Raw genomic sequence first — 13,220 nt, forward strand, 5'->3', positions numbered from 1 at the left:
TTTGAACCGCAATCCTCAAATCTCAGCCTCCTGAGTAGTTAGGATTACAGGAGTGAGCCATCATGCCCATCCAGCGAATGTGACATTGTTTTAAGCCCTTATCTTTATGAAAATTACTGTATTTAATCATAACAATCTTTTAAAGTAGGTTTGTTATAAACCTTACTTTGTAGATGAGAGAACTGAAGCAAAGAATAAGCTGTCTAGGATCACACAGAATTCAACCTGGCTCCCACCAAATCTATGCTCTTAACCACTATGCTATACTATCTAATTTTTTTCTAATAAATTCCCTCACTAACATACATCTGCTTGCATTTTAAGGATTTTTGTTGTATTGGGTTTGGTTTTTTGTTAATATTAGGTTTAAGCTCAAAGCCTTATATAAACTGGCTGGAACTCAACCAACTTGAGCCATACCTCCAGCCCAATTTTTGGTGGTTGTTTTGGAAGACCAGCACCCCCTCTGCAGTGGTCAAATTAGAATTTGAACTCAGTGGCTTGAATTCCTTTCCTTTTCTCTTCTTTTCTTTTTTTCTTGGTCCAGACTGGGACTAGAGGTCAACTGTATCCAAAAAGAAAAACTGTTCTGTTTTTTGTTTTTGTTTTTTGTTGGTCATGGGGCTTGAACTCTGGGCCTGCGTGCTGTCCCTGAGCTCTTCAGCTCAAGGCTATGGCCCTAACCTGGGAGCCACAGCACCACTTGTGGTTTTCTAGTGGTTAACTGGAGATATGAATTTCACAGACTTTAGTGCCAGGCTGGCACTGAATCAAGATCCTTAGATCTCAGCCTCCTGAGTAGCTAGGATTACAGGCTTGAGCCACCGCGCCTGGCTATACTGTTCTTTTTCTGTATATTTAAAACCTGCTTGTTTCTCTATAGATATTAAAATGACAAAACAAAATTTTCTATAGAAAACACAGTAAAGGAACAAGCTATATACATCACAAAAATGTTTTACCCCAGAAAACTATAAAGATATTCCCTCTTGTAAATATGCATTTTTAAATTAACAGATTGATAGTATTGAAATGTAACATAAAAGGGCAAATCAGATTAGGTAAGAACCTAGAGCAAGTAGAAAGCTCTCATTCCTCTACCTCCAGGACACTAGTCATTCAGGAAGACCGCAAGATCAATACTACATACTTCCTAACAGAAATAAGAAATCCAGCTTTCAGTTTGAGAACTGAATTTCCCAGAGTACCAGTGTCCCATCAGCTGTTCTCCAATATAGAGAAATGCCCACTCAGCTCTGGTCTGTCTGTGAAAACTTGATAGCAAATCCTTAGTCCCTGATGTGGCCATTTAAAGTGTGAAATAACCTGCTCTGAAACAGTCATCAAGTAGTCTCTTACCTGTGACCACACAAAAATAAATTTTCTACTATGCTTACCCAACTAGCCTCTGGGTAACTTTTTCTTTCCTAAGGAACACATAACATATACATGTTTTAAGACATACTTTTCGTAAATAACAATAGACACTTGTAAATAACAATAGACACTAACCTTAAGAGATTCTTTTTTTGTGAGTTTGCTTGAAGTTGAACTCTCCTTTTCCGAGCCATTATAAAGTTTAGATTCCGACTAAAATCACATAGATATTGAATAGAAGACAAAAGAGTTAAAAACTTCACTTTTTCTATATGTCATTATAAAGCTTGTATTTCTCACATTCTTTTTATTTAATGCTGTCAGGTACATAAATAGAGATTTTCAATACTGGTTTTCTTTATACAGCCAGTGTGTTTAAAAGAGAATCCATGTTAAATCCACAAATACTCCAAACAAGAACACTTCCAAATTTTTGCAATCTATTTTTGGAATATATACAATTATTTAGTTATTCTTTGGGGGGAAAAGTAGCCAAATACTTTTTGTAAAATTTCAACTACTGTTGAAAATTCTAAATTAAAAAATCATATTAATCATATTAATGATTTAGTTTTTAAATCTAGAATCTTTTCAAGTTGCTATATTCCACTGCTCTAAAGCTATTCCTCATTCAGTGGCAAGAAATGCAGCAGTACAGCAGGGCACCAGTGCCTCTTACCTGTATACTAGTTACTCAGGGGGCTGAGATCAGAGGATCACAGTTCAAAGCCAGCCTGGATAGGAAAGTCCTGCCAGATTCTTATCTCCAACTAACCACTCAGAATCCAAAAGTGGCTCTGTGGGTCAAGTAGTAGAGTGCTAGCTAGCCTTGAGCACAGAGAGGCTCAGGGGCAGCACCCATGCCAAGTTCAAACTCCATAATCAACAAACACAACACAAAAGAAACGCAATAGTCCATAACTATGATTATAACACTTTCATTTGTATTGTTTAAATATATTTATAGGGTTGAGTTTTTCCCATCTATTCTGCTCACCTAAAGTGTTATTAATGTCGTAAACTTTACCAGCCTTTCAGTTTACATTTCATTTATTTAATCTTCATAAGAACCTTGGGGGAAAAAGCACAACAATTTGCAAGTCATAAGGGAGGTTTCAGATGAGCTGATTTTGCAAACCACTATCATTAATATAGCACTTATCAGAACCTAGATCTCATAATCCAGTGCTATAATGGTTTATCAGAATAGAAAAGTATAAAATTAAACGCTGCTTCTATGAATCTGGAGCAATAAAATTAAATATATTCCTTCAATGCAAAATAGGTAACAAGGAATAACTTTTTACCTATTGTTAAGTATATAATAGTATAAACTTAAAGTTCTTAATTGCTAAAACTTAAAAAAGTTTCTAGTTCTTATCTTAGCCTAATACCAAGAAATTACAGAGAACTTAATCTAAATGATAGCTTTCAAACAATGAATGGCCAAATCTTCAGACAATCATTAGATATGAGCAAAAATGAGAACATTTGGATACAAGTTCCCTAAATTTTAATACCCACAAGGGCAGGTACCATTTTATCAGTGATATCCAGTATATCACCAGAAGAAAAGCAAGGAATCAATAAATATCTGACCAGCGAATAAAATGAAACTAGGACTGATTTTTCTCTCGTCTGCTAAAAGTGTCACTGATGTAAGGCTCAAAGTACCTTTAGATAAATGAGGCATAAATAGGTTATGGTGGTAAGAGCAACTGGTGACATAAGAAAAAATTATAAATACTTCTCATTGTAGAACATGTAGACTGACCTACTTAAATTGCTGCTAAAGTTACTGACTTAAAAACTGATCTTGAGGTATCACATTGCTTATTGTCATGAGGTGGTAAATTTGATGATATTGAAACAATTCTTCCAGCTAAATAGGTCTTTACATTCTCCTTGGCCCTCAAAACTCCAAAATAACCCAGCTCCTCTTGGAGAAATTTGATGGCATAACATTATAATGAAATTTTACTTCTCACAAATCAACAGAAAAGTGCATGTCATAACATACTTCTTAAGGTATTTTTAAATGAGGAATACAACATCAGCTTAACAGTTAAATTTGTTAAATGGTTGGTTATTATTTTGTAAAGGATTAAAAATACATTATATGTACTATCTCATTTAATACTCAAAGCAACACTATGACTAGTTACAGTAGCCCCCTTTTACTAATGAGCAAAGTTAGACCTTCAGATTTAAATTATCTTCCAAAAGTTACATTGTCATCAAACAGAAAAGCCAGGGATTAAAGTCTATCATCTTATATTCAGTTTTCTGAATCAATATGATTTTAACAGGTCAGAAGCAATAAGTTAATTTTTGTGGAAATACTTTACCAAACTAAATTTCCCTTTGTTCATAAAGTGTACTGACTACTATCTCAATGACGAACACAGAATTTCATGCACAATATCTCTAGATTCTTTGTTAAATGGCCTTGGAATATGTAATATGTTATTTTCTCTCTTCCTCTCCTTTTGCTTCGTCTTCTTCCTCCCATCCACCCCATAACCCTGTGTCTCCTCTACTATCCCTTTCTCCCCTCTCTTTAATTATTATCACTTAACAGGATATGTGCCTTTAGTAATAAATTATTTAATCTCTTTGGTCTTAGTTTCCTCATTTTACAAATGAGGCACACTACTATCAACTTGTAGGGTAGTTTTGAGGGTTAAGTGAAGTAGCACTTTAAAAATGCTTAACTCAATACTGCTGTGCTTTAGGCTTGTGACTAGAATCTAGATTGCAAATGCTGCCAAAACTCTGATCTTTCAAATAAAGTATGAACATTGTGATTTTCTTTGGAAACAACAAAATACTATACATATAATGAACAGCAACAATAAGTTATTGTCATCACAAAAATATTTTGGTTGAAAAAGATTTACAAATGTCTGGGTCAGTTTATTATTTTTTTTTACTGAAAGGTTGATGGTTCAACAATAGACAAGTTAGCTAACACACATGAAAGCAGACAGATAGTTGAAGGATCAAGTTAAGGGATCTGTGATCTAGAAACTCCTTATGTTGTAATAAAATTCCTTTATCTCAATAGACACATTAGTTATGCTGGCCATTCCTTTCATGGAGATAATTAAAAATGAATTCTATTTCACGTGAGATATTTTGATTAGCTGTATATCCTATTACACTTGCTATTATGATGAAAATGTTTAGGAAATGGTGCATGTAAAAATGAGTTAGCATTATACAAAAAACATTTTGGGATAAGATGGGCATATTCTATAGTGCCTACTAGTCAATATGTTTTTGGGTAAGTTTTTTATTTTGTTTGTTTATTTTGCCAGTCCTGGGCTTGGGCTCAGGGCGTGAACACTATCCTTGGGTTTTCTCAAAGCTAGAGCTCTACCACTTGAGCCACAGCACCACTTCTGGCTTTTTTCTATGTATGCGAGACTAAGGAATCGAACCCGGATCTTCGTGTATGCTAGGCAAGCACTAGGCCAAATTCCCAGCCCCTAGACTATATATTTTAATAAATGACAAACTAAAGTCCTATGTTCAAAATGATAGCACTGGTACTGTCAATATTTCAGAGATTCATAAAAGTATATAATTAAGGTTGTTTGATGGACTCAATTAGATGGCTCAATCATGGAAAAAGTAACAAAATTTATTGTTCTACCAAAGTTATAAAAGTCTTCAGAATGCCATGTGCATAAGACCCGATGGTAACTGTTTATATTTGACAACTATTATAAAAAATAACTGAGTGAGTTATACATGTGAAAATAGTTAGAAACCAACTAGCTACTATAGATCTCCTAAGCACAGAAAAACTAAGATTAAATATAAAAGTATGGATAATCATGGATATTGGAAAATAATTACCATGTTAAGAATTTTGCTTATGTATTGCAATTCTTCATTCAGAATAAGGAAATATTCATAGGTACCTACTACTGTCTAGGTACTCTCTCAGTTCCTTGTACATTATAGTCTGAGAGGCAGATGTGATTTCCATTGCACAGATGAGAAAAGTCGAAGCCACTTGGAAATGTAATTTTACCTTTCAGTTACTTTGACTGTGGAGAACTATTTAATTTCTCTGAACTTTAGAATGCTCTATTACAAAATGGGGCCAATAAGGTCTATCTTTTAGTTTGTTAGAAGTTAAAACATCAACAAAGTAAGCTCTCAGTAATTAGCTATTAATATCATTGTAGTTAGTACCCAGAAATTCATAGGTAATAGGTTAGAATAAAGACTTGAACTCATTGTTTACCGAGTCAAAAGAAACATTCCCCAGTAAAACATCCTAAATACGCTTATATATGAGCTGTTCACCATACGTACACTAGCTCTACATAGTTATTAAGCATTTAAGTATGAAATGAACTTTTAATGTACTTAATTTTAATTAAATTTAAAGATCTGAGTATAGTTAGGATCACTTTTACATAAAACACATCTCTAAAGCATGTATTTAGATTTTTTTCACTAATGCACTCTTATTCATCAACGTATGTGAAGTTCCTTGTCAGGTTACCATTCCTACCCCTCTACATATATGTGTGTGTGTGTGTGCATATATGTATGTGTCTTTCTATCTATATAGGCATACACATATTCATGTACATTATGTGGCAAGTACCTAGTTAGTCACAGTATTTAAGTTTTTGTGCTTAAGTGTTTAGGTGTTAAATAGGAATATTATTACACAGTCACCAATTCTGATATTAACTTCTTGAAAGTAAACTTCTAAAAAAAACCAACTTCAATTTCACTGTATTTCTAGGTATGGGAAATCAAGATATAATATTATTTCTTCCCTCGTTGATTTGTTTTTTAAGGGGAGATGGTACTGGAGTATGAACTCAAGGCTTTGTACTTGCTAGATAGCCACTCACCACTTAAGCTATGCATACCCACTTTCCCCCCTCTAGCCCTTGTTTCTTAAGTTATTATTTTGAATATGGTCTCAAATTTATGCTCAGGCCAGCCTAGACCATGAGCCTCCTATATAGGCTTCTCAAGAAGTTAGAATGGCAATTGTATACAATCACAGCCAGCTTTTAGTGACTGAATAGGTATCTCATAAGCTTTACCCTGGGCTGGCCTCCAACAACAACTCAAGGTGCTAGCATTACAAGCATGAGTCACTGTGCCCAGCTTTCTTTTCTGGTACAAAAAAATGATTGGCAGGACTCAAAACACACTATCACAAAATATAGTACTTTGGCATAATGAGAATTTCAAGGTGAAAGAAACTGAGAAGGCCTCAAAAGCAAGAAGGAGGCTATAGAAGAATTCTCTAATGTTCCCCAAAGCAAATGTTCTAACTACCCTTGGAAGAAAATATGTAATGACCCATATATTTCTTTTTCACCAAGAAGAATCTCAATATACAAGCCTAATTTTATTCGACTGCTATCTTCTTTGTATGATCTATCTATCTATCTATCTATCTATCTATCTATCTATCTATCTATCTATCTATCTATCTATCCATCCATCCATCCATCCATCCATCCATCCATCCATCCACCCACCCACCCACCCACCCATCCATCCATCCACCCACCCACCCACCCACCCATCCATTCATCCATCCATCCAGCTATCTATCTATCTCCCTCCCTCCATCATTGGGGATTGAATTCAGGGTTTCACACTTAGGTTTTTCACTCCAGGAAGGTGCTCTACTACTTGAGCTACCCCTCCACTTCTGGATTTGTCTAGTTAATTGAAGATAAAAGTCTCAGGCTAGCTTAACTTCCCCAGGCTAGCTTCAAACTATGATTCTCAGATCTCAGCCTCCTGAGGAGCTAGGATTACAGGCATGAGCCACCAATACCTAGCTCTTCATGCATTTTTTTTTATACTTCTATATCCATCTGCTCAACAAACCAAAATACGAAAATCTATACATTGGCACGTATACCAGTATCACTAAAGAACTTTACTTTTATTGCCCAGACTAACACATATCCACATCAATACAGATTATAAAAACTTAATAAAATTTCAGTTTCAGTCCATTAATCTTAAAGATTAGAAAAATGCCAGAGTTGTGTAGTGAGGACAATATGCTTACCTTGCTCTTTGACATAGAAAGTGAAGATTCATCTTTATTTTGAGAGATATCTTCCTTTCCTCTTTCAAAACCTTTTGGGAAAAAGATCAATGCCTTTGTATTACTACGTTAGACTATAGACAGACATTACAATAAAAAACATGCCAATCAATTTCAAATATACACTGAATTTAATAGTCCATCAGTTCAGGAAGTATAGACTGTATTCTACACACAGTATTATGATTAACTGACATCCAAAGGATTATCTCAGTATATTTCTTTAATCAGTTTTAAGATTCAGGAAGACAACGAAGCTTTCCCTGAAACCACCAACACTGAGCTAACTACTTTATTTTCTGTGATTTGAGAGCACTATGCTATAAAACCAGCCCTTATAGATTTTATTATAGTCAGCCAATTTTTAACAAGGAATCCTAGAACTCAACCAACCTGATATATTTTTCAAACTTCTTGTCAAACAAAAATATATTCCAAGAACAGAAAGTTAGGGCCAGGAGTTTAGCCTAGTGGTAGAGTGCTTGCCTTCGAGCATGCTCGAAGACCTGGGTTCAATTCCTCGGTACCACATACGTAGAAAAAAAAAGCCAGAAATGGTGCTGTGGCTCAAGCTTTACCCTTGAGAAAGCCCAAGGACAGTGCCCAGGTCCTGAGTTCAAGGCCCAGGACTGGCCAAAAAAAAGTTAGAAAATAAATATGGACTAAGAAATAAACTTTAAAAATAAAAAACCCTGAGGGGCTGGAGTTTTGCCTAGTGGTAGAGTGCTTGCCTAGCATGCACAAAGGCCGGGGTTCGATTCCTCGGTACCACATACATACAAAAAAGCCGGAGTGGTGCTGAGGCTCAAGTGGTAGAGCTCTAGCCTCGAGAAAGTCCAAGGACAGTGCTCAGGCCCTGAGCTCAAGCCTAGGACTGGCAAAAAAACAAAAACAAAAACAAAAGAAACCCCTGAAAACTAAACTGGATAGGTTGGCATATACCTATAGTCCCAGATACTGAAGACACACCTGAGCCTAGGAGTTTGAAACCAGCCTGTAATACAGCAATACTTCATCTAGATAGATAGATAGATAAGACAGACCGATGAAAGGCAGGTAAATGCAAGATAAATAGACTGAGCAATCAATCGATTGATCAATAGATAGCTACTTATTGTAAGATCAGTTCAGGATGCAAATATAAAAGTTATAAAATAGGGGCCAGGAGTTTGGCCTAGTGGTTAAAGTGCTTGCCTAGCATGCATGAAGACCCGGGTTCGATTCCTTGGTACCACATATATAGAAAAAAAAGCCGGAAGTGGTGCTGTGAGGCTCAAGTGGTAGAGCTCTAGCCTTGAGAAAGTCCAATGCCAGTGCTCAGGCCCTGAGCTCAAGCCCAGGACTGGCAAAAAAAAAAAAAGTTATAAAATAGTTTGCACATAGTATATTTTCAATTTTTGTGTCCTATGCTAGCATTATCTGTATTATCAAAAATGTATCACTATAAGGAAGAATGTTATATAGCTTGTAAAACATATAGTTTTAAAAACATTATATGGTTTTATATATATAGTTTTTAAAAAAGAAACCCTGAGGCTCAGAGAAATTGAGTTGAGTACCATCAATAAGTGCTAATTCTAACTGAAGCTTAATTTAAATTTATCCTATTGTTACAAAGTCACCATACCTCCCAAAACTCAGAGTCAAACCATCTGGTTTGCCTTGCTTTGACTGTTTAGACATAGCTTTTCCTTGCCCTGTGACACAAAATACCACACATACATTTATACTACAGTATTTACGTGTTCATGCTTCACATTTGAGAAAAAGGGCTGAGGCCTTATTTATGCTTTCAAATTAATTTGGCCAGTCCTGGGGCTTGAACTCAGGGCCTGAGCACTGCCCTTGGACTTTCTCACAATTAGCACTCTACCACTTGAACCACAACACCACTTCCGGCTTTTTCTATGTATGTGGTACCCAGGAATCAAACCCAAGTCTTCATACATGCTAGGCAAGCACTCTACCACTAGGTCAAACTCTCAGCACCTCAAATTAATTTTTAAATAAATTAATAACACTGTAATAAAACTGGATTTCATTTCTGCTTACAAAAGTTTTTAAAATGTGCTGTCATATTTACCCCAATCTAGTAAGATTACCATATGACTTTATTGCCTTTAACTTGTAACTCCAGTAGACCACAAAAATTTCTAATATTCGATGTCTTTACCTTGTAACTTCCGTAAATCACAAATGTTTCTAATGTTAATAAAGCTAATTTTGTATTCTTAGGCTTTATTTAAATTAGTCATAATACATTCTTTTTTTCATATAATTTTATTGTAATTAATAGAAGGGTTACATTATATTCATCAGATAGAAGGTGCATTATTTCACAAACACTGATACCCTTTCTCATGTTTTGGTCCCCATTTCCTTCCCCCCAGCCCCGCCCCTCATCTTGTTTTTCCCCCTTCCCTATCCTATTTCAAGTAACCACATAAACATTTATACAATATATCAGATAATAAGGTAAAATGCTGTAACAATATGAGATAACCAAGAGGTAGCAAAAGAGATGAGAGATAACATAGTACATTAAGGACAACAATCACTCATTATAAGCTGTAATATATTCTTAATAAAAATGTTTATGATTAAAAATGACACAATAAGTGAATTTCACATCAGAGTTACATATACCTGTGTTCCTTTAGCTCCCCTCCCACCATTATCTGAAGACAGTTTCACAAGGTTGGCATTACTTCATTCAACATTCAGCAAAATTCACTGATGATGCCCACAAGGACCTGGAGATTTCCTAGTTCAGTTTCTTTTCCTTTAGTGGTATTAAGGATTGAATTCTTGGCCTCAAACTTGCCAGATAGGCATACTACCCATTTAGTCATGCATCCAGCCCTTTTTTTCATTGATTATTTTAAGGTAGCATTTGTTTTATATTAAATCAGGCTTGGGCTATGCTGTTTTTGTTTTTGTTTTTGTTTGTCCTGGGGCTTGACCTCAGGGTTGAGCACTGCCCCTGAATTTCTTTTCCTCAAACTTAGCACTCTATCCCTTGAGCCACAGAGTCATTTCTGGTTTTTTCTGAGTAGTCTGTTGGAGATTAGAGTTTCATGGACTTTTTTTGCTGGATTAGCTTCAAACTGTGATCCTCAGATCTCGGCTTCCTGCATAGCTGGGTAAGAGTGCAAAGCCACCAGTGCCTGACTTCATTTGAACTTTTGAACACATCAGCATGTCAAGATCCTATTACTTTCTACTTGTTTTATTTTGCTTTTTCTATAATGATGTTAATTTTTCATTCTTTATTCTATTTACCGGTACCTTCATCCTCTATCCTTATCAATCTTACCAAAGGACTGTCAATATTGTTGATTTTTTTTTTAAAAAGTTCAGTTTTGAGCTTTACTGGTTCGCTCTACAGTGAATATTTTCTATTCCAACTAGGTCTCTCTTTCATTTCTTTTTTTTTTTTTTTTTTGCCAGTCCTGGGCTTGAGCTCAGGGCCTGAGCACTATCCTTGGACTTTCTCAATGCTAGAGCTCTACCACTTGAGCCTCAGCACCATTTCCGGATTTTTTCTATGTATCTGGTAGTGAGGAATCGAACCTGGGTCTTTGTGCATGCTAGGCAAGCACTCTACCATTCTACCGGCTCCCATTTCTAATATACAATTAATTACATTTAACTTGGAATAAAAAATAAAGGACTAGCCGGGTGTGGTGGCTCACACCTGTAATCCTAGCTACTGAGGAGGCTAAGATCTAAGGATCAAGGTTCAAAGCCAGCCAGGGCACTAGAGACTCTTATCTCCAATTAACACTAGAAAAAGGGAAGTGGGGCTGTGGCTTAAGGGGTAGTGAGGTAACCTTGAGCTGAAGAGATCAGGGATAGAGCCCTGGTCCAGAGTTCAAGCCCCACGACCCACAACAATAAATAAATAAAAATAAAGGTCTCATTGTTTGCTCTATTTTATTTTTGCAACAGTCACAAGTTCATAATAATTCCAACAAATCTAAATCTACTATTATATAATTATATAACCATGGTGAAATTTAACTTCTAGGGTTTTCAGTTTCTCATTTTCAAATGAATGTTACATTGGATAATCATGATAGGCTTTGCTTTCTCTAGCAAATGCAATGAAATATTATCCTAAAGTTAGCATTCTGCCCCTGACTACTGGTTTAACAGGGTAAAAGTATTATTATCACTGACAAGATGTTTTAATAATATTCCAATAACTAGTTTCATTAACCATTAATATTTAGACTTCAGGTTGCTTCAGTCATGTTAAAACTATCTATCAAATATATAACATCTACAACTGAATTTAGAATGGGTACATACAAAATAAACACAGGATTGGTAACATTAATAATTAGTATATTTAACATAGCCAAGAACCAAGAAACTGTACAGGAAAAAAACTTTTAAGAAGTCAAAATCAACTCTATTGCACTGTTGGTAGGAATGTAAACTAGGACAACCATTCTGGACAGCAATATGGAGGTTCCTTAAAAAACTAAACATAGACCTTTCCTACAATCCGGCCATTACATTCCTAGATTTCTACCCAGAACATCCCAGGCCAGGATACCATAAAGACACTTGCACATCCATGTTCACTGCTGCACTATTCACAATAGCCAAGTTGTAGAAATAGCCCAGAAGCCCTACAATAGCGTGAATTCAAAAAATATGATATCTATATACAATGGAATTTTATACAGCCATTAGAAAGAATAATATGTCATTTACAGAAAAATGGATAGACTTTAAAAAATCATGTTAAGTGAGGTAAGATAAGCTCAGAGAGACAAACAGTGCACAGTGTATTTTTTTTTTCATATATAGAGGCTACATCCAAAATACACTGGGACAAAATAAATTATACAGGAATGTAGGTAATCACACGCAGTGAGACCAAAGGCCGATACTCTTAGGAGAAGAGCACAAAGGCACAAGGCCTGGGTGTCTATGAGCATAGAAAATACTATTTATCAAAATAAATTCCAGGAAACGAAAACAAGAGAATTTTGTTTATTTATCTGCGGGGGGGGGGCGGGGGGTGTAAGGAGAGGCACAGAAATGGAGAGACAAAGGGTAAAAAAATAAATGCAGCAGTGGCACTGAGTAGATATTATGTTGAAATTATCTATGCAAATTGTGAACAAGGATAGGAGGAAAAAACTGAGAGAGAGGGAAGGGGTGATACTGCCCCAAAGAAACATATTCATTACCTGATTTATGAAATGCTGACCCCTCTGTGCATCACCTTTATAATAACAATTTTGGAAACTTTTTTCCTCCTTATGGTTTATCTCATGTATATGACTTTGGTACCTGGTACCTTAATACCTTTGGTACCTGTATATACATTTATTTGTTTATTTGAAATAGGGAAGGGAAGAAGAAAAACAAGATTATTGAGAGGGAGGGAAAGTGGGAGAAAACATGGGAAGGGGTATCAATATTCAAGAAGTAATGCACGTACTACCTGATGAACTGTAAACCCCTCTATGCATCACCCTGACAATAAAATACAACACACACACACACACACACACACGCACGCACGCACGCACGCACGTACGCACAGCAAAAAAAAAAAAGGATCATTTTTTTAAGCTTAAACATTATGGACAGATCCCCTTTACAGATCATTATAAAAAACAGTTATTTTTAAAAGTGAAAAAAAAAAAGAAGTTTAAAAAAGAAGTCAAGTATACTAAAAAACAAAAATACAAACATCGCATTAAATGTTTTG

General features: G+C 35.6%; 1 protein-coding gene across 7 annotated transcripts in view; it reads right to left on the bottom strand.

Moving 5' to 3' along the window:
- The window catches only part of Osbpl8 (oxysterol binding protein like 8), a 76,462-nt gene that overhangs the window by 33,883 nt on the left and 29,359 nt on the right, over positions 1-13,220 (bottom strand). For all 7 annotated transcript variants that reach the window (XM_090328287.1, XM_090328285.1, XM_090328289.1 and 4 more), the window contains 2 exons: positions 7,448-7,518; positions 1,513-1,590 (listed from right to left, as the gene is read on the bottom strand). In XM_090328287.1, coding sequence (XP_090184413.1) covers positions 1,513-1,590; positions 7,448-7,518 — 149 coding nt within the window. The remainder of the gene's footprint in view (positions 1-1,512; positions 1,591-7,447; positions 7,519-13,220) is intronic.

Source organism: Megascapheus bottae, chromosome 2 (assembly GCF_031878675.1).
Source record: "Megascapheus bottae isolate mThoBot1 chromosome 2, mThoBot2.hap1, whole genome shotgun sequence".
Lineage (NCBI taxonomy): Eukaryota > Metazoa > Chordata > Mammalia > Rodentia > Geomyidae > Megascapheus > Megascapheus bottae.